A 26,977-nucleotide genomic window follows, 5' to 3' on the forward strand; every position below is an offset into this window, starting at 1 on the left:
GGGGGTTGATTGCAATGCTCCTCTTCCATGATTAGAGGCATTCCTTGCTTGCTCATTTTTTTAGTCTTCAAAAAGAGTTTGAAATACTTCTACCTGCCTCAAGCACACAGCCTTTTACATTTTAGGGAGATGATCTTCTATTTTACATCATCACTAAGATTAAAAGGAATAAATTCTCAGTTATGCTGCACTCTGCCTTAAAAATATCATTAGCCTTTCTCTCCCTTCCCCTTCATTTCTGTTCTCAGGGAGCTGGCTGCTCCACGACTTTGTTCTTAAGTCATTTATTTTTTCCCCTTAGGTATTCAGACCTTTTTCTTCATGAGCTCTATCTTTCCCTGTTCAGATCTCATCCCTTTCCCCCAACTCTGTTACCTGTTGAGCTCATTCTTTCTTTTATTTTCATTATTCGTCAAATTAATCCAAATTAAAATTGATTTTAGCTGACTCCATATCTTTATCACTTACATCTTCTTTTGCTGCTCAAAATCTGGCCCTTGCTGAATTAAATTTCTTCCGATTTCCGCAAGATTAGTAGCCATTCCCTGACCACTCAGTAACTGGCCTTTTCTAGTCCTTCTTGATTTCTTAGGAAAAGGTTTTTGAGCATCCTACTTCTAGAAGTGCTTACTTCCTGTAGCTTCCATGGTACTGTTCTTGGAAAGAACCTTGGTTTCTTGCTCTGTCGTCTTCATTTACTCTGAGTTCTGCTTCATTCTTCTACCCACATAACTGCAGCTATATACCACAGTTCACTTCTTAGTTCTCATGTCTTTGGAAGAGGAACAAAGAGAAGAGAGTAAGAAATATCAGCCATGGGAGTAAGAGAAGGTCTAATTGTAGTTAGGAAGTGAGAGTTCATCATCTACATCTGATTTTTTATATTTGGAAATTCTATCATTTTAATCTCACTTGCCTTTTAGGTTTGCCTCCTAAAGGAAAGAAAGCTTGGTGCTGGGCATCCTACCTGGAAGAGGAAAAAGCTGTGGCAGTGCCAGCAAAGCTGTTCAAGGAGGTATGGGCCCTTCTGGAAACATTGTCTCTAAGGGCAGAGGAGCTGCATGCAGTCTGATATTGTGGTTTCCACTCTCTGTTTAGGAAATGTGACTTAGATGATTTCTCAAACGTATTGTTTTTCATGTGTGTATTTACGTGGAGGGGCACCTCCAAGGGCAACTAGCATGAATATATACCTTTTCCCCTGTGCTACATGCTGGGCACACATGGATACACATGCTCTTTTCTCCCTACATTTACCAGGCTTTCACTCAGCTTTAAGAGGGATACTTCTGCTACTATTAAAAAACTAGTAGATAAACATTGGAATGAAATTTCATGTCAGCATATTGGCTTTGGGGAAATAAAAATAAGTTTTTGAAGATTACATAATATTACAACAAAACTCTAAGAATGAGTTACTATATTATATTAACTATAATAAGAGTTTTTATTGTAAGTGATTTAAAATCAGTTAAAAGTATAGACACCAAGTGTAGTTCTAGGTAAAAGTTGCACCTGGGCTAAAACAGGGGTCGGTAAAGTTTCTGTAGAGGACCAGAGAGTAAACATTTTAGTATTTGTGGGGCATCTGGTCTTGGTTGCAACAATTCAAGTCTGTTGTAATGAAAGCAGCCATGAACAATATATAAATGAATGAACATGGCTGTATTCCAGTAAAACTTGAATTACATAAGCAGGTGGCAGGCTGAATTTGACCCATAGATTATAGTTTACTGACTTCTGGTTTCAATTATTTAATTATATTTAATCATGGTATGTAATAAATCTGCCATCGATACTTTGTTATATATGTAGGAACATAGGGAGTTTTTAAAAACTGCTTTAACAGTAAATGTTAGGATGAGTACATCTACACAAAGCATATTTAATTTAAACAAGGTGGTAATTACATATGAACTTGTTCTACATAATTTTCTGTAACTGGTTCTTTGAAGGATAGACTTTCACATTTTTAAAAAGTTTAAATACAGCTAATTACTTGACTCAGTATTACATTCATGTAATGCAAAATATAAAAGTACTAGAAGAATATGAAGTATGTCCCTCAGAGTCCCGTCCTCTAGGTCCCAGATTGGCCTCTCCTAAAGTTTACTGTTACTAGTTCCTATTTTTTCTTCCTAGAAAATTATATGTACAGAAAAACAATATGTATACACAAATCCTCTACCGCCTCTTAAACTAGATGATAACATATATTATACTGTTTTGGACTTTGCTTTTTTTATTTAACTTAGTTTGGAAATTATTCCATCTCAATTCATTATTTTCTTCATCAGTCCTTTATATTAATACATGATATTCTATCTTATGTCTGTTCTATAATTTAAGCGGCACATGCATATGTATGACATATATATGTCATCAATTGGGAATCACTAAATTATAGATCAGATATAAGATGGAATACTATGTATATATATATATCTTTTGTGATATAAATGTTTTACTGAATATCCTTGTACACTTGTCATTTTACACATGTGTCGTTATCTCTATTGGATAATTTCCTAGAATTAGAATTGTCGAGTGAAAAAGAATGTTCTTTTTTTAATAGATATCATGAGATTGCTAGAGGCTATACCAGTTTATATCTCAACTAGTGACTTCTGTGTGTGTTGATGGTTCCCTAGGGCCTTGCCAACACGGTGTTATCAACTTTTTGATCTTTACCAACCTAATAGGTGAAATATGCTTTAGAGTAATTTTACTGTGTATGACTCTAATGGGTGAGGTTGAGCATCTTTTCAAATATCTAAGACATTTGAATTTCTTTTTCTGTGACCTTTTTATAGTCTTTGTCCATTTTCCATTGAATCATTAAGTGAGCCTTTTCTTCTGAGATTTTAACAGTTATTTATGTATTCGATTAAATAGTATTTGTTTAAGAATGGTAATTATTCACAATTTTAATTAGCTCTTCAGGATAAAATATTAAAGCTGCGTTCATTTTGCATTGTAGTATCAGTCCTTTCCATATAACAAAAATGGGTTTAAAGTTGGCATGAAATTAGAAGGCGTGGACCCTGAGCATCAGTCTGTGTACTGCGTCCTCACTGTGGCTGAGGTAAGCTTTGTGTTGTCTTTATTAAATAAAATGGTGATTTTGGAGTTTTAATAATGGGAAAAGATGCCACCTGTTGATTGCATACTTTGTGCCAGGCATGGTGCTTAGTATTTTGTGTATATTACCTCATTTAATCTTTATAAAAACCCTATGCGCAGGTCATGATTTTTCATCCCCATTCTCTAGATGAAGGAACTGAGACCACACAGCTTCTAAGTGGTAGAACCAGCATTTGACCCCAGGTTTTTCTGATTCCATAGCCTTTGTCATGCCTTAACATAAGGAACAAATCAACAGATATTTGTATTTTTTTAGTATTTTGAAGTATCTCTGAAATTTTGCAGGAAAAAATGTCCCAGTCAATTATGTATACCTTAGTCTAATATATTACTGAGAGCACTTCTTAGAATTTGTATTTTTTCTCTCGTGCTAGCCTCTGCCTGCCTTCCTTGAGCCAGGGGTATATGTTCTTTAAAACTTATCCCCAAGAGAATAAAGTAATCATGCATTAGTTTTACTCATAGTAATCTTTCAATGACGTAGTGAATTTGTAAGACGTTTGATTTCTGTAGAACACAGTAACATCTGATAGCTGAATGATGACAGTCACAGTAAATAATAATGTACAGTTACATAGAGAGCACTATGGGGCAGATGCTAAGTGTTTTCCATATACTAATTAGCATATGTAGGTTCTCAGAAAAGTTGAGTTTTATGAAAATATTGTGAGGAAGCAGATTCAGTAAGTGTAGACTGCTTTTGAGAAGTTTAGCTGTAAAAGAAAAAATTGTGTTGTGTGTGTGTGGTATGTTTTAACTCTCGGTTTTGGAAGAAATTTAATTTGTCTAGTTCTTTATTATAACAGTAGTGTTTGCTTATCATGAAAACTTCAACTAGTATAAGAGTGTATATTACAAAAAATAAAAGTCCCCTTTCACTCCCTTTTCTGATTTTGTATCCCAGAAATAACGACTCCTAGCAGTTTAATGTGTTCCCTCCAGATGTTTTCTCGTCACATAAAAATATGTACATGTATATTTTTCTTTTTTATGTATAAATGGTATGATATGATATATAATCTGCAGCTTTTGTGGCAGTGTATCTTACATATTTTATAAACATAATATTTTTAATCATTGGGTAGTATTCCATTTTACTGAATTGCCGTAATTCTTTTAATTGGTTTCATCTCAGTGAACAACTAAGTGGTCTTCACTTTCTCATCATTACAACAGTACTTTTGTGAGCGTGGTCACAGACCTTAAAATTTGTAATGCGTGTTGTCAGTTACCCAAGAGTATAGGAGAAGCCACTAGAAAGCAGAGGACTGGAGGGTTCAGAGAGAGCGCAGATAACTGTTAAGGAGGGGATGTGAAAAGATGGGATCCAGAGCATAGGAGGAGGTCCTGGCCTTAGCCAGGAAGGGAGGAGTCCCTCTGTAGGTTTTAATGGGTGAGGAGAAGACAGGTGTGTGTGTGTACCGGGCGGGTTTCCCAATTTGGAGGCAGACATTTGAGAGAACTTCTTTACCATAGAAGGTAAATCATCAGCCTGGAGGATGGAGATGGTGGGATTGGTTAGCTGAAGGAGAGAGAGGAAGATTTGAAACTACTGTTATGAAGAAAGGGAGTGGAAACTGGACAAGGCTTTCTAGAAGGATTGCTATGCAGCAGGGAGAGTCTAGTATTTGAGTACATTCAGTTCTCATTATTTGCAGTCGTTCTATTCCAAAAATAGCAAATACTAACATTGCTCCTAGGGGAATTAAAGGGTTAGGTTCCTGTTAGGCTCTGGTCATGACTTTTTGTCATTTAATCAGTATGTAGCCATGTTTATGTCTGTTTCTGTTTAAAGACAGCTTATTTACTATCTGTTGTTGACTGATTAACATTGAACTCACAGCCAACAGCACTCACTATAACTCATGTCTGATGAAGCTTATCTAGTACACATATCTTCTCTGTAAGGCATATCACAGCCTTTTTGCATTTAGGAACACTAGCCAGCACTTCAGCACTATACTTGGGGAACATTTTAATTTTAATTTGGGAATTGTTAATTGCCCTGGCCTTGGGCTATAGTCTCGAGCTTCTTGTTCAGGCTTCTGCAGGGCAGGTGCTCCTGATGTGGTTAGATGTCTGGTGTGGTATGTGGTTGCACTGGAACACATCTGTTGTGCTATGGGAAAAAGATTGAAAGACTGAACTTTTCTCTAAAAGCCCAAGGCAGAATATAACCTAGCTGAGACTCTTAAACCCATGTGACCATTTAACTTGGAACTCTTCTAACTGGGGCCCTTCAGGCAAATGTATGGCCTCAACTTCTAGCATGTGCTACATAAAGTAATTTCTTACTGGCATTCTAGAGAGCCTGTCTCATCTAAGTATGAATCAGGGCGGCTTTTATTTCTTTCTCCCTATCTAGCTACTGGTGGAGAGGAGAATTTGTCTGCACCAGCTTTGGTCCAGCTGGGTATCACCATGTGTGGAGCTTAATAAAGGACAGAGAGCCAGCATGCAGACAGTGTACAGCAGGGCTTCCACCCTAGGACTCTGTAGGACCTGTGTGCCCTGTGCTGGGCTGGCTGCTTCCTACTGGCTCTCCTTGGTGATGATATAATGAATGAGAGGATGTGTATATGTTGAGAAATTGTTTTTCATCCCATATTCATGTGCTCCTAATGTAACTGGTGATGATGGCAGAATACAGCAGCTTAACCCTTCCCAATGTATGTAATAGCCTTTGCCTTTAGATTCTGCCATTCACTAACCTGATTTTTGTTGCCATTAATGAAGATGCTTTGATTAACATAAGCTGTATCATACTTAATTCTCATATACACAAATGTTCTGTGTATATTCTTGTTTTTTTTTTGTTGTTGTTTTTTGGTTTTTTTTTTTGATCAGTCAACCTCCTTTACTTATTATTTCAGGTTTGTGGATACCGGATAAAGCTGCACTTTGATGGGTATTCTGATTGCTATGACTTCTGGGTAAATGCAGATGCTCTGGATATTCACCCCGTTGGGTGGTGTGAGAAAACTAGTCATAAGCTCCATCCTCCCAAAGGTATTGTCACTTTTTTGTTTTGTATTTTCAATTCTGTAAAAACTTATTTTTTTACATGTTGATTTGGATTTTTTTTAAGAATTCAGACTTTATAATTCAAATCGGCCCAAATTCAAGCTTATTGTTCATGATGGAAAATATGTTTATTGAAGTGAAAGAAATTTAAAAAGTAGAATTCTATTTAAGAGAATAAACTATGTCCATGTACTCATTTGCATATGTAATAACATTTACATGATACTTAATCTTGACTACAAATAAATTTTAGCTACAGGTTTCTATTTTACATATATACCTGAAAAAACTGATATGAAAAATTAGTTCTAACCTTTTATACAACTAAGTTTATTTACTGATATTTCAGTATATAGAATATCTCAAGACATTTTGCATTCAACTTATAGATACTAATATTCAGTTGGAAAGGAGAGTAACACCAGAAATTGGTTTAGGTGGGGGTTAAAGTAATCATAGCAATTATTTTTTATTATTGAGTTCTTTGTAAATACAGTCTGCCAATGATTTTTTTTTTTCTGTGTCATGTTTGCATAAAGATCCAAGAATAACATACCATCTTTTTCAGTCCTTCTCTAATGTATGTTTTCTTCTTTTCAACTATTACGTTCAGTATCATTTACTTAATGTTAAAGATACAGCTTACTAGTTTGATATTTTTGGCCTGTCTCAGGACTTTTGTTTTTTAGTAGATTTGCCATCCTTTGGTTTTAAGTGAAAAATTAATGGCAGAATGGCATTTTCACATGGCTGAAGGATTAAACAAAAACATAGAAAAATGAGGGAAAAAAAGAAAATCTGTAAGCCTTTATATAAATTGACCTCATATATGGTAGATTGTCAGCTGTTCTTTTCCTGTTTCCTTCCGGACTTCGGTGGAAGTAGAAGAGAGCACATGAACAGATAAAATGAAATGCTCAACTTTTTAAAGGAATGTTGGCTTTAACAACATTAAACATAAACTTGTGAAAATTAAGGCAAGGACATTTCCATTACTGTAATTTGCCAGTGTGCTTATTCATAAACCTTGAATTGTCATTCTTGTGGTGATAGGCCAAACATATTTGATCTGTTTTATTACTTTTTTCCCCCCAGCTTCCTACTTGTTCCTACAAGTTATTCTCCCAAAACAGAGTAGGTGAGGGAAAATTAAAGAATTTGACTACGCAGTATTCTGCTGCAAAGGAATTCTGCCACAATATATATTTGCTTCCTTACACCTTTTCTTGATATCCATTACCATTCATTCAGAATTGAAAAAAATTACAGATTTTTAGAAATAAACATAACCTCATTATAAAAATTCATAGTTATGAATTATAACTTAAATTTTGTCTATTTAAAAAATCATATCTTGATTTTGGCATATTTAAGTTACAGATGAAAGTGGGATATTTTGATGTTTTTCTAAGTCTGTTTATATGTGCTTACTCTAGGTTATAAAGAAGAAGAATTTAATTGGCAAACCTATCTTAAGACATGCAAAGCTCAAGCTGCTCCCAAGTCATTATTCGAAAATCAGAATATAGTAAGTACATCTAAAATACTTTTTCTTTCAAAGGAAGTGGTGTGTTTCATAGGATAAATTATAAGTGGCAACAATACACTGTAATAACTTTTATTGCTTTGGTAAATAAAATACTCTTATCTTAATTAAACTTTAAAATTAGCTTAAAATCTTCATAAATAAATATCTATTTTATAGCCATATCATAGATGTCTTTTTATTGAATGGTAGAAGGCAACATAGTACAAGATTCAGGTATAATTTTTAATGAAGGTGCATAAAAAATTAAATTGACTGGGATATTGTTACTGTCATTTGTTTGGGAGTACTGTTCAAATGGGGTTCACACAGTGAGATGAATGTAGCCCTGTTTCTGTCTGGAAAGGTCTTTATTTCTCCATATCTAAAGGAGAGCTTAAGTGGCTGCATTATTCTTAGCTGGTAGTTCATTCCATTTAATAGTTTGAATATTTGATTCCACTCCTTTCTGGCATGTAAGGTTTGTGCTGAAAAGTCTCACGATAATCTAATGGGTTTTCCTTTATAGGTTGCCGTCGTCTTTTCTCTGGCTATCCTGAGAATTCTGTCTTTGACGTTGATTTTTGATAATTTTAATACGATGTGTCTTGATGAAGGCCTTTTTGGGTTGAGATAATTGGGTGTTCTATTGACTTCTTGAATTCCAAGCTCCAGCTCATTCCTTAGATTTGGTAAATTCTTGTCAACTATTTATCTGAAAATGCTTTCCAATTCCTGCTCCTTTTCCTCTCCTTCAAGAATTCCCATTATTCTTAAGTTTCCTCTCCTGATGGTGTCAGCTATTTCTCGTATTTCTCTTTCGTTTTTTTTTTTTCATTCTTCAGTTTCTCTCTTCTTTCTTCTGATTTATTTCTAGATTTCTGTCTTCGATATCACTGATCTTTTCTTCCATTTGGTTGACTCTATTTCCCAAGCTCGTTATTTCATTTTTTCAACTCTTGCAGTGTGTTCTTTATCTCCAGAAGGTTTTTTCGGTTCTTTTTGAGGGTTTCAGTCTCCTTGCTAAAGAACTCAGTCTGCTCATCTAGTTTATTCAATTCCTGAAATTATCGATATGATTCGTTTCGGATCTCACTGAGTTTTTTCAGAAATACCATCTTGAATTCTCTGTCATTTAAGTCATATGTTTCTATGTCTGTAACCTTATTTTCTGGAGATTTTTCTCTTTCTTTCTGAGATGCCTTGTCACCTTGGTTGTTCATGGTGTTTAATGGACTGTTTCTCCACCTGGGCATTAATGAAAGTGTGTTCTGCTTTTTTTTTCCAGAAAGAAGATTTATTATATAATGGTCCCTAGCCTGTTGCAAATAAGGTGTTTTTCTTTTGGTTTCCAGTAGGTGACGTCTAAGCCTCTTGGATCTCTACTTTATATAAAGTGTTAACAGTGTCTTTTCTTTCCTTATAGATGTTTAATCATGCTCGCTACCCTCAGTCTCAGTTTCATGTCAGTGTTAGTGACTGTTTCAGTAGCATTTGCTCAGATTCCCCTGGGACTCCACGGTGTTCCGTCGTGGAGGGTATGGGGGAGGGGCTCTATGTGTTGGGGGTTGGAGGCTGCGGCTCAGCCTCAGTTTTGCAGCTGCGGCTGGTAAAAATCAACTTGTTTCTCTGCCATCCCCGCTTTTCTGCCTTCCTTGTTTCTCTGCCTTCTGCCCTGATGATTGGGCACTGCCGCCAGCTGCTTGGAACTCACAGCACTCTCAGGCAGGGCTGTTCAGGGAACTCGCCGTTCCTTCTCCCCTCCACCTCCTCCTACAGGAAGCTCTGGCTGCGAGAGGCAGCTTTGTTTCTCCCAGTCCACCGCCCGACACCCACGGTTCTGACCTGTGGTAGCTCTTATGCGCAGATCCCACGCTTAGACGTGCTGGTGTGCAGTTTGTGTGTTTTTTGTTGAGTTTTAGGTGTTTGGCTTATTGTTGTTTCAAGAAGAAAGATCTGGGAACGTCTCTTACGCCTCTATGTTTAATCTAGTCTCTCAATGTAGGCCTGTTTAGATTTGCATGCTAGAGACTATGATTTTCTGCACTCCAACTTCTAGCTTTATTTGCAGTACTAACAGAAGCACAGTCTGGATGTGTGTGCATTTTGTATTTCTTAACCTACATTACCACATTGCCACTATCTACTACCTTTGACATCTCTGTGGAAGCCTGATACCTTATACTTGCCCAAGTTCTTTCTTGCCCAAGTTCTGATTGAATTGGAAAGAATGGAAAACAAGCAGGTGGAAAACCAAAATATTATCTTTATAACAGATAAGGGCTCAGTTGCAGTACATCTCACTTGGCCTATATCTGCTGGACAGATGAGCTTTTTGATTCTGAGCCCTGGAATTAAAGAGATTTACTGGTCCTTCCTGTCCCAACACCCAAGCCCAGGATCAGTGAACCACGGCATGTGTACCCTCCCACAAAGACAGAGCTAGCTTCTAAAGGAACATAATGGAAACTGTGCCCTGTAGTCCAGCTTACTCTTAAGAGTATGCCCAGTGCCTTCTTCCAAATTCAACAGTCAGGTAACAGTGAGTGAGAATATGGGAAAAGGCAGTAATGTTTCAATAACATTCCCCCTATATGGAAATAAATAGCAGGAGTGGGGGGGAAAAACCTTCTCTCTCACTCCGAATATTCTCTATTTGGGAAATGATTTTAACCAGTTGTTTTAAGCATCAGTCTAATGGCTAAAAGGTTCTTTGATCAAATTGAACGAAGCCAGGTTGAATTAGAGAACTGAAGAGGAGTGTGCGGGTACATGTATTTAGGCAGCTAATAGAGGTAATGAGCCAGGTTAAAATTTTTAGAATACCTTAATTGAGAGGATAGCTTAGTTGCTGAAATGTAAATACCGCATTGTCAGTAGATTTTCTCTATCAAAACAAGGGGAGAAGGCCTGTTAGGTGGAATGCTCAGTAACCTGCTGTTGCCACTTCAAGTTTCCAAATCCCTGTCTAGTTCAGTTAAGGATTTGATTAACTGCCTTGAACCACCTTAAATTCTGTGCTTTGCTAGCACACAACATAATCTAGGGCTGTGTGCTTGATATCTAAGAAGCAGTTAATTTTTATATTTCTAGGTTCCTCTACCTCAGAATTATGTCAGAACTCTGATAAATAATTTCAGGACTTAAAAGAATAGTAAAGATATCTTTGTAGCATTAGAGACTGCTCCTTTACTTCAGACAGAACTTAATTCTAACATTTTCAGGTGTACGGGTATCTACATTTTTGTAATGATAGCAGTATAATTATAGTAAAAAGAGAGATGCATCTATTTTGCTTAAAGTAATTAAATAGTATCTATATACATCAGTCTGGACAGAAGGATTTTTTTAAAAGGGCAGAAATGACTTGTTGTGTGTTGTCATCAGCATAACCGATATACGAGTATATATACATGTCTGAGATTAGTATATTTTTCTTTACAAAAGGTTGTAAGGAATGTTTACATTTTACTATACCTCAAATACTAAATCTTATCGAACTTTTATTATCTTAGTTCCATGTTCTAAATGGCTGATAATGTGTGGATTTTCTTATAAACTGTTTTGAATGACTGTATATATTAACAGCCAGTTCTTTTGATGCTGTTGTGAATAATATCTGTAGCGTTAAATAAAAGTTGTAATAATTTGCCGCCTTTCATTTATGAAGGTGACCTACTTTCAGTAGAGTACTCTTTTGAGAGATCTTTTCAGAAGTGGGAGTGAATTTGTACTGACTCATACATATTTTTAACTTGGTTAAGTGCATATTTTGTGTAAAATAATTTTCATTGTTGTGTAAAATCAAGGGTGAGAGAAAAAGAAAGTGAACTATATGGTGAATAAAACTTGCCCAACTAGTATAGTCGTCTAACTAAAGTACTAAAACACATGTTAATGTTTATTAAATTCTGTGTGGTTGTGGTATTTTAGTTTTGAGTTCCTGATAGTTAATTGGGATAGTTAATTGGGTATAGAAACAGGGCATTTTTCTTATTGCCGCTTGTTGGAAAGTGACCCTACTGTAAAATTGGTACATGATTTTTAAATTATGTGAATACAGTTGATGGATGCCAGGCCTTCAAACACAGGTGCAGAGAGGGTGCAGGCCTTGCTGTTAAGTGTGTGCTTATCTCTAATTAAATCTTATATTTCGTAGACGGTGATCCCATCAGGCTTTCGTGTTGGAATGAAGCTTGAAGCTGTAGACAAAAAGAACCCGGCATTCATCTGTGTTGCTACGGTAACAGATATGGTGGACAATCGTTTCCTGGTACATTTCGACAACTGGGATGAGAGCTATGACTATTGGTGAGACATTTTCTGTTGCTGTGTGCTTATCCTCATTTAGTGTTTATCCAAGTAAACCAGGTATATAGTTTAGAAACAATATAATGTCAAACAGAAAATAATATTGCTGACCCACTCTTTTCTATTTCAGATTTTTAACCTTTAACATGTTCCATATGGCATGTATTTCTAAATAACATCCTTTAGTTCTACTTCATGATTTGTCTTTTAGTTGACTTCCTCCTGTGGAAATGCTGTTTATAAACCATTTCTAACATATGGTCACACTCAAAGCACACATAGACACGTTTTTCCCTTCATCTTGGATGTCTTCTCTTATTTTTTAGGAAAACATTTTCCTATTTCTTTTGTATTTTCATGCCTGGTAGCTAATTTAACCATTTATAATAGCTGAATACAAATATATTAATTGAGGAATGTTGTTTTTAATCCTTATAATTTTTGGATATACCAATAAAGTAGTAGGAACAACATATTATGAAATTATATAATTACAAAATAATTATAATAAGCCATTATGTTTTAATTAAATAATTGAAATAATGATTTTCCATACTTAAATCATGTTTATTGATCACTATAATTCAGCCTCTTGGTGAAAGAAATTTCTGACGGGTTTAGTTCCTTCCAGAGGATACTTATAATGAAAACGTTTTAGAGAAGTGACAGATATTTTTATAAAATAGGACTATTGTTATAATATCGAATGAATATTAATTTATATAAATGTTGTTAAATTTCAAGGAAACTTGTTTTCTGACCTTACTTTGTAGTGTACATACATTTACATATTCAGTAGAACCATCAATAATTTCTTTTACTCAAATTGGATTCTTAGACACCAGTTTTACTTGCATTATTTTAAGGAGAATATTGAAAGCCAATTGCTATTAATGTTTTAAAAATACTTTTTATTATGTTACATATACTTTTTATAGAATTTTTTAATGTAGATAAGTAATTCCATGATTATATCAGAGTCAAGTACTTTTAAACATTAAAGTGTGTTTTTCCCTACCTTTTTTCTGAAAAGCATAATTTTTCCTCATAGTATATCTTTTTATTGGGTTTGCAATAAAAAAAAATTTGTTGAGATGTAGACCATTTCAAGCATATACAGAAGTAGAATATTAGAATGACCTTCCTGCTGCCATTACACAGCATCAACAATTATCACTTTATATTTGCTCTTGTCTCCTCTGTATTCCTGCTCCTAAAATCCCAACTCCAGGATTGTTTTGAAGCAAATTCCAGATATCATTGGGTTTCATCTGTGAATATTTCAGTATATATCTTCTAAAACTAGGGAAGCTTTTTTTTTTTTTCCCCAAATGCTCTAAATGCTCTACTGTTGTTCTAAATGCTATATTACTAACATACTTAAACATTCTCCCTAATTGTCTTGTTTTTTGTTTTTGTTTTTTTGCCGGTTAAATTGATAGTTTTAGGTCTACATTAGGTGCACACTTTGTGATTGCTTTGATATGTCTCAATCTCTTTTAATTTATATATTCCTGTTCCTCTGTATCTTCTTCTACTCATAACTGTTATTGAGGAAACCAGGTTGCTTGTCCTGTTGTCTCTCACAGTCTGGATTTGCTGATTGAACCCTTGTCATATTGCTTATCATGTTCTTCTCATCTTCATATTCTCTGTAAATTGATGGTTTTGTTTCATTTAAAATTATCAATGTGAATGAGTGAATGAGAAAACTGTAAATTTAGAGATACTACAAATCTGCCTCTTCTGGGTCAAACTTGTTTCTCCCCTCCTGTTTTCGATGTGCTGTAATGATAACAATACCAATGTGATGAGTAGGATCCAGTACTTTTATAATGAATGATGCCTTAGAGCAATTATTAGAATTTGTTGAAAAGAAAACCTTTTGTTTTTAAAGTTCTGATTCTTTTAGGGAGAATGATTTTGTTTTTAGCTTTTGCCTGATTTAAACAAAGTGGGTGAGTGTTAAAGTTATTCTTGTGGTCTTATAAGTGTTACAGGTTTTAAAAGTATAAGTTGCTTATTTGACATGAGATGTATTTCCTTTAAAAACAAACTCTTGGAAAATAGTAATAAGGAAGTCTAGAAGAATTTATCACAATCACTTTTTTTTTGATGCCAAATGCCTCGAGAATAGAAAGGAACCCAAGTTCTCTTTTAGAAAGAGCAGAGAAAAGAATTGAGCTCTTTTAGCTCTGATTTTGTATTTTTATGAATACAAAATAATTAGTTTTAAGATGGAATGTACTTTGAGAGTTTACTTACATTTCTAACTATTGACATGAAATTACATTTTATTAATTGTCATGAAAAGAATACAGTGTGTTCTCTTCATCAATACGCAATTAAAGCACATTGAAAATTGCTTAAGTGCACTGGAATATCTCCAGCCTTATTAAATATTGTGTTCTTTGATCTTTGAATTTTGGAATGGTTTTTTTCCTGCATAAATTACTTAGGTATGTAATTGAGGTTACAAATTGGATTGCCTTTCTCCATTTAAAATAGTTTGGAAATGAGATTTTTTTTCATTTGAATAGTATAGTGATCTTATTTTTTTTCATTTGAATAGTATAGTGATCTTATTTTTTTAGTGGGAATTTAAACGTACACGCACATGTGCACACACACATTCGTGGTACTACATGTGTAGTTGCAATAAAACATTTCTTCCTCCCAAAAAGGGACACTGTGTAGTATTTAAATTTATGTGTAAGGTTTAAAATTTAAAATTATGTGTAAGTAGTTTTTTATGAAAGGAAAATAGTATTTATATTATAATAAAAGTTGGTCTATCTCTGGGTTTCTTCTATGCTTTTGTAACTGGTAGTTGGTAGCTGTTTAATTCTGTCCCTTGAATGTCATTGGATTTAGGACTAATCCTAAATATCACAGAATACTGGAACTAGAAAAGACTTTAAAGATGTGGGAAGGAAAGCCATCTCAGTGAGGGTCCTTCTGTCCTCGGGGAGAGCATTGGGCAGCCTCTTGGGTTCCTCACATTCCACTGCCTGAGGGTTCCACACAGCAGCACAGTGAGGAGTAACCTCCTCTTCTCCCTCAGGCCCTGGAAAGGAGCCTTCCTTTTAAGAAATGTTCTTTTCATGTCACCCTGTCTTTCGGGAACCAGGAATGCATGAGAACAGGACTGTTGAGTAGAAAGCCCTAGTCAACTGAGGTTGCAGTTTCAGCCATCTTTGAATTTCCGTCTAGTGTCCCAGTAAGTTGGCAAAAAATCGACAAACAGATCTATGAAACAAACAAATCTATAAAAAAAGAGGAGCACTGAGTTAGTGAATTAGAACAAACATGGGGCTGGGGCCTTTTACTGAGTGTATTTAAGTGTACTGCAAACTTTTTTTTTTAGAGATGGAGCTCTTTTACATTTATAAATTGGGAGTGACAGTAATTATATATGTTTCTTCAAAGTAATGTTGAAAAGTTTGCAGCGGTGTTGTCAGTTTCTTAGAGCAGTGTGAAAGGTATCAGGTTTGTCGTCATTGTTAAATCTGGGAAGCACCCCTTGGTGGTGGTAATGAATTATAGTGGTGAAAGGAACCTAGGTAGCTCTGCACTTCATCCCTGAGGGTCTCAGGGGTCTAAGGAGGGAAACATAACACCACTATTTTGGCTGCAGGGTAGATGGTGATCAGTGCTTAATTATCAGAACTAACTGCTTGTTTTCTATAGTGGCACATTTGAAGAAGGACTGACTGACTTATTAGAGAGTTCTTGGGGAAGGTTTCTTAGAGGACATGAGATTTGTGCTGGATCATGAAGGCTGACAAGAATCTGTACTTAGATGTTAGGTAGGAACTTTCCTGGCCAAGAAAAGCACACACTTTTGTTCAAGCTCAGGGTGAGGATGGGTGTGGAGCAAGCCAAGAGTATGTTTGGAGAATGGCAGCCAATCTATTCAGTAAGTGACTTAACTCTTCTCAGTTTCGGTTGCTCCCTGTGCAAAAAGAATTCATCGTCATCATCAGCATCATCATCATCATCATCCATCATCGGCATCATCATCATCTCATAGGGTGATATGAGGATTAAAATAAGAAACAGAAACCAAATGATAAAAGGTTAAAGAGATGGCTGTGAGGGACATCAAGCTGTGAAGTTTGGCCTTCAAGGTGAAAGTGGATTATTGCTTGAGGGGAAGTCAACCTCTGAGGAGGGTTTTCTTTGTTTTTGTTTGTTTGTTTGTTTTTAGGCGAGGCAACTCTTGGTTGACCTCACAGATTGCAAGGACCTTGTCAGTTTACAATCCCTTATTTTTTATTTTTTACGTATGCAGCATCTGGTCTTCCTAGGTGATCTCCTATCCAAGCCCTAACCAGGCCCGACTCTGCTTAGCTTCCAAGATCAGACGGGATTGGGCTTGTTCAGGGTGGCATGGCCATAGACATGCACAGAGTTTTGAACTTGGTTTTAGGCTGAAGGAGACCACACTGGAGGGAGAGAGTGGAGATATCTGAAACAGTGGATAATTGGGGACAGCAGGTCCCGTAGGAGGGAGTAACCTTGAGAAGGAATAAACTTTTTTCTCCCTCAGCCTGGAGAAAATGGAGAAATGAAAGGAAAACTGACATTAGGGTAATGAGATGACATCTCCTTTAACTTTTACAAGTAGTCACTATTCAGGAATATCAGATTTTAAACTTGAAACAAATGAATGATATTAAAAATAGCTACTGTGGGGAATGGGATTATAAATGAATTAGGGGTGAAATGGAGAACTGGATGACTCAGCCAGATGAGGTTTAGGGTTTAGTAGTAAAACAGAGTGATGGAGGCCCTGAACAGTTGGCACATGATGGAAGCCAGGAAGGTAGGGTACTGGAAAATAGAGTCATCATGCTCTGGATTTAGGGAGTGGGAGAGGCCAGGTGTCATGGATTTCTTCAGAGAAGCTAAATCATTATGGTTTGAAATGAAGACTTTGATGTTTTCTTTATGTAAGCATCTTAAACGTTCTTATTTGTCTCTCTGCCTAGATCTGTGGAACCCAGTGCGTATACGTTAGTTTCGTTTAGCTTTTGGCAGTGACTGATAAAACCAGGATCTCTTTCTTTTCAACCCCCAGGGGCTTAGTGAAATCACTTCTTTGTGCTTTTATAAAATGAGGATCATAATGACTATTCATTTTATTCTTATATTAAAAACATGGATTTTTCATGAATTGTTATTTCTGTTATCTACCAGTCTAGGTCTGATTGGATCTTAGCAGACTGTATTTATGAATAATTTGAACTTATATGTGAAATTTTAAAAATGAAAAAATTTTTCTTTTTTTCTTTTTTGAAATTGATTTCTTTGATGACATACGTAAAAACCGAGAAGAAAGAGAGGATAGGCACAGCAATCAACAATTTGCCAAACATTTTACCATTAGGTGATCTTTATTATATTGCTTCTGGGTTACATTTCTGCTTTTGAACACTAGATGGGACTAAGAGATGACTTGTGATACTATAGTAGCAGGAAGGATTCCACAGCCTTCCAACTTCTGAATGAAGGCTTGTCTGCATTTTGAGAGAGTATAAGTAAGCTAGATAAATATAAGGCTGTTTTTATTTTCTCTATTGCGATAGCTTTATTTTAAATGGTGACTTCGATCAATATTTAGGTAATATTAAAACCTTATTATGTAAGATTCAGGTTGTATAGGAATGAGTGGCCAAAATATGCCACAGTATTTTCCTTAATTGTAATTTATAGAGAAATCCAATAAAATCAAAAGAATTAGTAATATCTAATGCTCTTACTTTAATCACCAAGAGCCTGGCAGATAATATAAAAAATGCTCAGTAGCTATATGAGATTGAGGAAAAAATTAAACACATGTTATGTACTTGTTTTCTTTTTTTCATTATAAATGACCCCTATATGAATGAACAGCTGTTCCTAAAATAAAATAAAAATTTTCCCTAAAGTAATGGCAGTGCATCATTACTAATAATCCATACCAAATAGAGGTCCATAGCTTCGTTTATACAATTTATAACAGAAGGATGTTTCTTAAGGAATTGTGTATTAAAATATCTTTAATGAAAAATATATATCGTACAAATGTACCAATTGCTGTATGAATTTGATATTAACTTAGCAGTGCTCGTTTTCTTTTACATTTCTAAAATGACATACACTTACACATGTAACCCTAATATATATAAAAAAATAATAGAATGGGTAAGGAATAAGTGAATAAGTGAATGAAAGGAATAAACCTTTCGTTTTAAATTTAAAGATATTTTCCACTAAAATAATTTGAGAAAAATCAGCATTATGTTAGGATTACATCAGCTCACCTCGTGTTACATTTAGTATTGTCCACTTAGGAAGGATGACTTGAGAGGTGGTGACTGTATGGAAGTGTCATTCAATTACTACTTTTCTTGGAAAGTTCTTTGTTTTTCACTACTCGTAAGACTTTTTTATTCACCAGAAACTCCAACCACTGTTACCTTCCTGGCTTTCTATCTTCTCGTTTCTCATCTAGAGGGCTGTGTTGAGACTTCCTGATCTTTAAGGCTGGACTCAAAAGATCTGGTTAGTAGAGCAAGACTGGACTCTCTGGCATCCTTTAGACCAGCATTTCCCAAACTTATCTTCTACAGAACACTAATGTTCCACATAATGCTAACGAGTTGCCCACCAAAGTTTGTTTCATAGTGAAATATCTTTAGGAAATTCTAAGTTAAACCATTTGAAACTGATTTGTTTATAGTGTAACTTCACAGTCTTAATATGCTAATGATGTGTTTTATAAATCTGTAAGAGGGAGAGGAATATTTTCCTGAAATATTTTGACCCTCATTTTTTAAAAAAACTTCATTATGCCTCTTATCTTTGAGAACACAGATGGGAAATATTCTGTCAAGTTTTTTAAAAAGGATATTAATTGTGACATGCCTGTAGGTGCCTGTATCTTTGCAATACTATTATAACTAGTCTAGTGTAACTATGGCCTCCACTTTATATTGTGTTTTTATGGCAAAAATCCCAACTCTGGTTGCATCTAGCTTTCTGTCTACGTTATGCCTGTGCCTGAGTAGTTGACCATAGCTAAGAAAGGCACAACATGCTGATGGATCTGACTTCACATATGACTGCTGACCTCAAGTGGGCCCTTAGTTCTACCCCATAGTCCTGCTCCAGATCCATGTCTAGTCTTCCAGACCACTAAACTTCACTCCTCTTTTTTTTTCTCTCAAATTTCTCATAGCCCCTTTCCTAATCTTCCTCTTGGCTGATAACCTTGCTTCCTATTTGTTGAGAAAAAACACACAGAGATGTTCACATGCTCCCACCATCTTGTCTGCTAGGTACCTTTCCGATTTCTGCCCATGGACAGAGCCTTCTCTGTAACTGTGGGTGATGCACCCCTGCTGTCATGCACAGGATTCCATTCCCTCTCAGAGTCAGTTCTCTCTCTTCTGCGTCAGTAGGTCATCCCTCTCTATTGAATTATTCCTAGCAGTACCCGAGTGGGAGAAAGGATTTTTTTTTTGTTTTGATACCTGTGGAAGCCCTAGCACCTAGAATGGTGCCCTGATCTTAGTAGTTGTTCCGCATAATTTCTTGATAAATTAAGTAATATTTCCCATCTTTTAAAAAAACGTTTTATTTCAAAGCCATTCTAAACTTAGTAAGTTTGTAAAATTGTACAGAGAATTTTCCTATAAGCTCACTCAGCCTCCCCTTAATGTCTCTCATTTCTCTGCTTCCTTTTAAAACATAACTCCTTAAACATTTTTTTCTGTACTAGCTGTCTCCATCTTTTCTCCTTCCATTTTCTCTTAAACCTACTCTAATCAGGCTTTTGCACTTTCCCATCCCCAGCTCTACCAATATCTTTATATTGATAAATCCAATAATCAGTTCCTATTTTCTTTTCTTCTTTGATCTAGCAGCAGCTTTCCACCCAGTTGATTTTTTTTTCTTCTTTCCTTCTCTTACTTTACTAGTTATTCCTTCTTGGTCTTCTTTCCTACCTCTTCCATTCTCTCTGTACTCATTCTCTTGATGGTCTCACATCTGCTTGTGGCTTTAAATACCATCCCAAATGTTGATCCTCCCAAATGTGTACTTTTAGCCTTGATCTTGCCCTTGAACTCTAGATTTTTATTCTCATTATCTATTTGACATCTTTACCTGTCTGTCAAACTTATGTTGATAACAGAACTCTTCATTTACCAGTTGGAATGCTAACGACTATACTTGTAGCCTTCAAATCTCAGAAAATGATGGTATCTTCTTCTAATTGCTGTTCCCAAAACCTTAGAATGTCTTTGACGTGTTCACTTTGCTCACACTCTATATCAAATCTATCAGCCTATCCTGTTGGTTCTTCCTTTAAGATACAGACCTAAAAACATGATCACTTCTCATCTTCCCTACTAGTACTCTCATTCAGGCCATCATCATCAACTCTTGCAAAAGCCTTCTAACTCTCTCATTCCCAGTGTGGTTTATTGTTTGCAAAGCAATCTTTATTTTACTCTGAGTAAAATCCCAGGACCTAACTATGGCCTAAAAGCCCTTCCTTATATTATTTCCTATTCTCTGCTTCTCTCAGTCTATCTCTGACACAGTCTTACTAGACTCCCACCTCATAGCCTGTGGATTTGCTTTTCCTTTTGCATGGAATGGCTTTCCTGTATATATTTGAGTGGCTCTATTCTCCGTTTACTTCCAACGTCACCTTATTTGAGGGGCCATCTTGACCCCTTTATGCTAGACAAAAGAGGGCCTTTCCGCTGTTGCATTCTACTGCTGCTTTTTCTGCATGCTGCTGGGCTACCAGAGTATATGTTTTGTTTGTTTGTTACTTAATTTCCTGTCTCTTCCCACTATACTGTAAGCTCCAGGAAAGCAAAAACTTTGTATGTTTTACTTGCTCTTTTATCCTCAGTGCCTATCCCAGTGTCTGGCACATCCTAAGCACTCAGTATTTGAATGACTGAGGTGAGCAATTGAATCAATGAAATGTTGCATATTGAGATGAGGAATACATAGAACAAGTTTGGTTAAGAACAAGAAATCAGATGTACCAGACGTATATACTGATAAAGAGGCTCTGAAAAAATATGTTCTTGACTGAAGTAAAACTGACACAGAGGAAAAGAGTGTGGAAAAGAAAGGAATAGCCTGACTTTAGTACCTGATCTCTGCCATTCTAATGGGTGATAGAAATACGATGTTTGTTTATTAAAGGTGTTTGACCTTCCTGCTTTTGTACATTTGCCGCTAGAGATGCCGAAATAATTTTAGCTTGCCTGTCTATGCAGGATTATTTATGTGTACATTTATTTTTCCACATGATTTTTATGAATGGAAATTCTGAATATTAATGACATAATCTTTGAATTTTAGCGATATTTCAAGTCGTAGAATATAACAAAATTTATGGGAGAACAAAAACTGCCTGATAGCAAATTTGTATATTTTTATCTAATAAAAATCTACTTGGTATTAATATATTGGAAGAGTGAAAGATCTTTTTGCTGAGGAACAAGGTTGAGCAATTTTTTTCCCAGATCAATTATAATAAGGTGTTCACAATCTCTAATTAATGTTTTTTACTTTCACTGGTATTTGAGAATTCTAACTACAATTTTTAAATTTATATAACTTACAGGTGTGAAGCATCTAGTCCACACATTCATCCAGTTGGTTGGTGTAAAGAACATAGAAGAACCCTTATTACTCCTCCAGGTTAGTGTTTATTATATGTCTAATATTATTCGTATATATCAGAAATAGGCAAACGTTTTCTATAAAGGGCCAGATAGTAAATATTTTTGATTTTTGTAAGCCATGTAGTCTCTGTCAGAACTGTTCAGTTGAGATGTAACACAAAAGCAGCCATAGACAATATGTGAAAAATGAGCATAGTTGTATTGCAGTAAAACTTGATTTGCAAAATGAGGCAACCTGCCTACAGGTGGTAGTTTGCTGACTTGTGATACACCTGAAAGTATATTAAGCATTGGTTTAGTCCTTAACAAAGTCTCAACATTTGTTTTCTTTGGAAAAATGAGAAGTTCTGTTTTAAAAGATCTTTCATTCCTCAAGTCGAAATTCATTTCTAGCTAGACTGTATAAATACATATTGAAATATAGTGTCTAACCACAGAAGTGAATTGTCTAAGGCTTTGATGAGTAGTGAAATGGATGTATGGGACAGAATTTGAGGATAGAGCCTAGACCATAAATGGCAAGGTCAATTCTGGCAAAAGTACAATGTTCACATTTAAGTGAGAACTTGATTTTTGGCATTAGATTTTTGTTTTTATTTAGCCTAGATCAAACTCACACATTCATTTTCTCTCTCTCTCTCTTTTTTTTTTTTCTGTTGTGATTCCTGATTCCAAAATAGATTTTGCACCTTTAGACTAGTAGTACCTCTCTGTTCTCTAAGTAGTTTTCAGATACTTCAACTATCTGCTGCTGGCCCCAGAGGCTTTGCAGCTTATTCACACTCTCTTTGACATGGAACAGTATAACTGCTGATTATAGTCTCTTTGCTTTATGTCAATTTGAGTTTATCTTCATGTGCTAAAAACAGATTCTGTGGCTCCATCAAAATTAAGACATTGAGTTGCTGAGCATATCACTACTTAAGGTGCCATGACTACTGATATGAAAAGACAGGGTCATCAGCTAACATTGTGTCACTTGGCTGTTAGGTGGTTGCTTGTGGATGCTCTTGTGAGTAATGAAGGCTGCCATTACCACAGGGAAAGGATAGCTCCTTGGTTTCCTAAGAGTAGTTGGGTTGATGTTGCCTGCAGCATGTAAACAGCAGAGACTCAGCTTGGAGCTTCAAGTACTTGTTTTATTCCATTCTAACAGCTGGTTTCATTTTTAGGCCTGTCTCCAGTTCCTTGATGCTGTGTGTGTATCGCAGTTAGTGTCTGGATATTTACTCACTCAGGGAACCAGTCATTCCAGTAATGGGTCAGGCGGGTCCCTTCCACTTTCTGAGTATTCTCATATGTTAAGGGACAAAAGCCTCTGTCCTTTACTGATTCACAGAGCTGTTTTAAAGATGAAAGAGTATTTACATAGCCCTAAAGTATTAAAGCAGGACATTAATGGTTTCCTGGCCCTAATGTGGTGCTGCCTCCTGTGTCCTGTAGCTTATGTAGCATTAGGAGCTGGTAAATAATGATTGCCACTATCATCATCTAAATTCCTGGGAGGATTCTTTTAGATTTACCAATTTGACCAATTTGATGTTGAGCTTTTTTTTTCTTGTTTCTTTTTTTTTCCCTTACCACCTTTTTGGTCATTATCAGGGATCTGGTAAATAAATAGGAAACCGGTGAACAACAGGTTCCTGGTTGTGTCTTCACAGCACTGAGTTAGGTACCTGAGAAGGGGTGGTATAAGGCATTATTGCTGACTTCTGATGTGAGGCAAATAACCAAGGCTTTGTCACCTTTCGTGAACTTGTATAATTCAGTAGAAGAGAAAATACGTAGCTTTTTTACAAATTAAAATTGCATGTTAAAAAGTGCCACACAAAAATGTGAATATACTGAGTGCCACTAACTGTACACCTAAAAATGGTTAAAATGGTAGATTTTATTAGATATATTTTTTACCCTTCTCCCCACACAGTTAAAACAAACAAACAAACAAAAAACTGCCAAATAATGAGATGGTTTGTAGGGCCTGTGCTGATGTTACTCTGCTCTTTGGTTCCACGACAAAAAAAAGATGCTCTTTCTCTGGTCCCTTTTTGCTGCAGGCAGGTTCCTGGCTTGATCTCTGGTCTCTCATCTGAAAAGAAGGGACGCTAATCACTAGGGTCTCCATAGGCAGCTGTTCTTTTGAGAGTCTTGCTACTTTGTGGATCAGTCCCCTAAACAGCTTTGCTGGCTATGCTTGTGTTTTCTCTAAAGATGTAACATATCTGCAGTTCTTCCAAAATTAACGTCTTCATGCCTTTTAAAAAAATGATTTTTATTTTGAATTATTCAAATTACATATTAAGACATACATGTTTTTTAAAATTTAGAGTAAAAATAGAGATAACTACTGTTATCTCTATTAATAGTTTAATAATTGGTCATTGTCTCCAGAAAAACCTTTTTGTCTCTGGGTTTGTTCATACACGCATGCATGAACAATCAGATTTAATATCACTTAAACTGTGCAAGATATGTTTCTTAAAATATGTTGTAAAATGTTTTCATACGCAGAAATATTTGCGTATTTACTCCCTAAAACTTTTAGTTTGAAACAATTTTAAATGTACAGAAAAGTTGCAAGAGTAGTACAGAACTCATCTATACCCTTGAACTATAGACCCATTCAAGGTTGTCAGTTGTGTCAATATGTCATTTGTAGGAAAAGGATCAAGCATTGCACAGTTGTCATGTCCCTCTAATCTCCTTTAAGTAGGCTCTCCTTGACTTTCATAACCTCGTTATGTTTGAGGTTACAGATTAGTCATTTTGTAAAATGTTACTTAATTTGGGTATGCTTAGTGTTTTCTCGTGATTAGACCTAGGTTATGTGCACTTTTGGCAGAAATATCATAGAAATAATGATGTGTTTCCATTGCATCCTCTCAGGTAGCACATAATTTCAGTTTGTCTCATTACTGGATGATTTGTACCATTAATTGATCAAGTTGGTGTTTTCCATGCTTCTCCACTAATGTAGTTTTTTTTTTTTTTCCTCAGTAATAACTTATGAGGAGATACTTTGAAATTGTGTAAATATCCTGTACTTCATCCCTGTATCACTTACTAATTTTCATACGGAATTATTCTCAAAGTTGCTAAATGGTTAATTTTTCTTATTTTATCATTCCTTGTAGATAATTAGTTGATATTTTTCTACAAAGACTACCTTTCTTATCTTCCCATTTATTCATTCAATTAATTTATATCAGTGTGAGCCCATAGATTACTATTGTCATTAGTGGGTTATAATCCATTACTAGCATTATTTATTTTCATGTGCAGATTTTCTCAGATTATGGGAAATAGGGAAATCATGATCAAAATGAAAACAATTTCATTATTACAAATAGTTCTGAATGTGAAATTAGTTTAAAGTTGTTATGTGTAATATGCACATAATTTCCTACATTATAATGATAACAGTATTTCGTAATATTATAGGTCAGTCTGTAGTTTTCACTATCAATTTGGTTAAACTTGATAGGATTTACTTTCTTTCTTTCTTAGGTTACCCAAATGTGAAACATTTTTCTTGGGATAAATACTTAGAAGAAACTAATTCTTTACCTGCTCCTGCAAGAGCTTTCAAAGTGGTGAGATAATATATTTATAATATTTGATTAATTTGTGTCGATGATAGTGCTCATTAATTGAAGTTTAAGAACAGAAAGAAATGGTCTGGTGGTGAACTGGAATAGGATTGAGAGGGAAACAGAAGATCAAAGAAGATGTTTTTGAATTTTTACAGTTTTGAAAGCCAAAATTGTTATTGAGTTTTTTGTTGTTTGCATCTAAAAAATACTTCCATTTAAAGTCTCCTTGGAAAATAATTCTGTTTGAGTCAGTATGGAGTAGTGAGTTGTTTGTACATCAGACTTCTGTTTTTCCAGCTAGGTATTCTAAAAGGCCAATCAGGACAGGACATTGTTTTTTAATGAAAATTATATTCAGTAATTAATTTGGATTTATTTATGGTAAGCTGAGATGCTTTTTTAAAATTTTATTGCTATAAATCATTATGTTTAATTACCAAAATTCAAGGTCATCTGCTTTTATTATAGTATCTTTCTAACCCAGGGTCATTGCTTCTTGCACATTAAGATTTAAAGTAAACCTCATTTCTGTGGAAGGGAAGGATAAGAAATGAAATGTGTTCTTAAATATTTTCCATCTAAAACAGCTTGCTTTATAATTTATATTTTTCCATGAATATAAAGGAAAACAAAGACATTAAATACTTGAAAATATTTTAATGTGGCATAGTCTATTATAAACAACGTTTTTCTTTAAATGATCTTTTTGTGTATAAATTGCTAAGATTTTTAATGATAGTATTAGTAGATATGGCCCCAAATATAGAAGAAAAGAACATCAGAAATTTGTAAGAGAAAAACTATATTGCATGAAAAAAGCCACATCAAACCATGTATTTGATTCCAACTGATAGTAAATTCAGAATTTAAAAACGAGTAATGTTTAGAGTTATGCCATACTTACAAATTTTTATCCCACTCTCTAACTTTAACTTAGGCTAGTCCAAAGAAGAGCTACATTGCATTTTGTTTTGAACTGGATAAAATTACATCAATTACTATAGGTCTAGTGTCACCGACATCAGAGAAAACTAAGATTTCTCTAGTTTGGCTTTTAGGTGTCTTGTATTGATTGTTTTGTATCTTGTAAATAATTTTCACACTTAATTTTCAGAGCAACACTTTTATTATAGCCATTTTACAGAAGAGGGATGTGAAGTTAAGGAATTTAAGTAATTTACCTAACATACTAAATAATCTCCTTGCGTTCTACTGCCTATACTTTTTGTCAGAGGTTTATAACTTTCTGATGAGTACTAAGGTGTAGGTAGCTGTAGGTCCTCCTTCTCATTCCTGTACTTACTCAAGTGATTCTGTCCTGTATGTTTTGATTCTAATTTTCTTTTTCAGAAACTATTTTCTCTTTTCTGCTCTCATCACCTCTAATCTCTGTCTTATGTCTGCCATTTTAATGTTCTTCTCTGTTTTTAAAAATAATATTCATGCTTGTTGATTTTTGCCAATAAAAATAATTTTCATGCTTGTTGATTTTTGCCAAGACACTTCTAACTAATAAGAAAAAATTCTTGTCTTTCCTGTGGCTCATTAAATAACCACGGTATTTTGAATTTCATCTTAAGATCTTTGGCTTTCCTTTTGCTCCTATGGCTGGGTGATCAGGCCATTTCTGTTGCTGAAGGGTTCGTCCATGTGATGTATGATTGTGTTTTTTGATAAGG

General features: G+C 35.2%; 1 protein-coding gene across 12 annotated transcripts in view; it reads left to right on the forward strand.

Annotated features, from left to right (window-relative positions):
• L3MBTL3 (L3MBTL3, histone methyl-lysine binding protein) overlaps positions 1–26,977 on the forward strand; it is a 101,716-nt gene that overhangs the window by 33,953 nt on the left and 40,786 nt on the right. For all 12 annotated transcript variants that reach the window (XM_025042438.1, XM_015600153.2, XM_006926160.3 and 9 more), the window contains 7 exons: positions 924–1,015; positions 2,981–3,085; positions 6,018–6,153; positions 7,605–7,696; positions 11,853–12,004; positions 21,645–21,721; positions 25,213–25,298. In XM_025042438.1, the coding sequence (XP_024898206.1) occupies positions 924–1,015; positions 2,981–3,085; positions 6,018–6,153; positions 7,605–7,696; positions 11,853–12,004; positions 21,645–21,721; positions 25,213–25,298 (740 nt within the window). The remainder of the gene's footprint in view (positions 1–923; positions 1,016–2,980; positions 3,086–6,017; positions 6,154–7,604; positions 7,697–11,852; positions 12,005–21,644; positions 21,722–25,212; positions 25,299–26,977) is intronic.

Source organism: Pteropus alecto, unplaced genomic scaffold, assembly GCF_000325575.1.
Source record: "Pteropus alecto unplaced genomic scaffold, ASM32557v1 scaffold79, whole genome shotgun sequence".
NCBI lineage: Eukaryota > Metazoa > Chordata > Mammalia > Chiroptera > Pteropodidae > Pteropus > Pteropus alecto.